Genomic DNA, 1,603 nt, shown 5'->3' on the forward strand with positions numbered 1-1,603 from the left:
GGGCCTCTGCCCCGTGGGTCTCGCTCAGCCGCTGAGGGCTCTCCTAGCTCCTGCCACTTTCTGTTCGGGGCTTTGACACCCCTGCTGCTGGGTTCTCGACCAGACTGGCAGGATGTCTTGCCACTGGCGCTGGCGGCTTGGCTGGGGCCCCTGCGGGACGTGGGGGGCTTCCTGGTCCGGGAGGGCCCCCTCTGTGGCTGGCGTACCCCACAGTCGGTGCGAATCGGGTGTGGCGGTCGGAGCGCTCTGGGGAGCCTCGGGCTGTCTCTGCAGGCCTGCTGGGGACACCGCTGCCCACGGCACCTGCACCCCAGCCGGTACCCACCCGGGCCCGGGGGCACGGCCCCGCCAGGTCGTCTGCCCGGCCCCTCTCCCTCAGCCCCGGGCCCCAGCGTGCTTTCAAGCCCCACAGGGCAGAAGGACGCTCGGTCCTTCCAGAGGGCGCACGGCCCCCACCCACGCGGCCGGCGCCGTCCCGGGGGCCCGGCCCAGCCCCAGGCCCTCCTGCTGCGCCCACCCCTCGCCACGAGCCCGTCGGCGTGGCCTGGGTCTGTGCTGGGGCTGGACTCGGGCTGGCTTCTCCGAGAGCCCCGTGTGATCGCCGGGCTGGAGGAGCGGAGGCCTGGGGGTTCACACCGAGTGTGTGGGTCCAGGTGAAGGGGGCCGGCGGGCGCCGACAGCGGGCCGCGGGGGCCAGGCCCGTGTGAACTCCACTGTCCAGGGCTCTCCCCACTGACGGGCGCTCTGTCCCCCAGCCAACAGCAACCCCTGTGAGCACGCGGGCAAGTGCGTGAACACCGACGGCGCCTTCCACTGCGAGTGTCTGCGGGGCTACGCGGGGCCCCGGTGCGAGATGGACATCAACGAGTGCCACTCGGACCCCTGCCAGAACGACGCCACCTGCCTGGACAAGATCGGCGGCTTCACGTGCCTGTGCATGCCAGGTACCCGGCGGACGGGGGGCGCCGGCCTCGCCGAGGGGCCGGGACGGGTGGCGGCTGCCGGGTCCCCCCAGCGCCCAGGCCCCGACGGCGGTCAGGCCGGGGGACCTGGTGAACAGACGGGGCCCCGGGGACCAAGGGAAACCATTTGGCTGTCGGGAGTCGCACCTGTAGGAGGACGCTCCGAGGGCCGTCATTCTCCTGGGACCTTTCTTGAAGCCAGGCCTTACCCCGAGGCCTGTGTCCCTGGCCCGGGTGTGTGGCGTCCCCTGCCCGGCCACTTCTCAAAGTCCACTGCCCTGCCCTTGCATGGGAGTCGCGGGGGGCCGGCGCCCGCGAGCCCTGGCGCGCTGGCCTCTGTGGACAGCGTGCCGTGGCCCCGGGGACACAGTAAAGCCGGCTGGCGGCTGCTTTGCCCTAGGAGGGTGCTGCCCTGACCTTGGGGTGCCCCCAGCCCTGGCCTGCACCCTGAGGACGGCAGCGTCTCTGACTTCGCTGCTGTCCAGGAGCGCGGGGCCTGCTGGCCGTCCTGAGCGCACGGCCGGCCGGGGCGGCCTGCGGCCTGCGCCTCTTGGTGTTGTAGGCCGTGTCCCGCGGCGTCTCCTCCAGCAGCGTCACGTAGCCCAGCACGCAGGTGAGGATGAAGAGCACCGTCAGGGTGT

General features: G+C 72.6%; 1 protein-coding gene across 1 annotated transcript in view; it reads left to right on the top strand.

Annotated features, from left to right (window-relative positions):
- Positions 1 to 1,603, top strand: part of NOTCH2 (notch 2) — a 92,487-nt gene that overhangs the window by 57,085 nt on the left and 33,799 nt on the right. Inside the window, exon 8 of the mRNA XM_012730013.1 lies at positions 756 to 944. Within this exon, the coding sequence (XP_012585467.1) occupies positions 756 to 944 (189 nt within the window). The remainder of the gene's footprint in view (positions 1 to 755; positions 945 to 1,603) is intronic.

The sequence above is a fragment of the Condylura cristata genome, unplaced genomic scaffold (genome assembly GCF_000260355.1).
Source record: "Condylura cristata isolate star-nosed mole 26May11 unplaced genomic scaffold, ConCri1.0 scaffold00026, whole genome shotgun sequence".
In the NCBI taxonomy this organism is placed as follows: domain Eukaryota; kingdom Metazoa; phylum Chordata; class Mammalia; order Eulipotyphla; family Talpidae; genus Condylura; species Condylura cristata.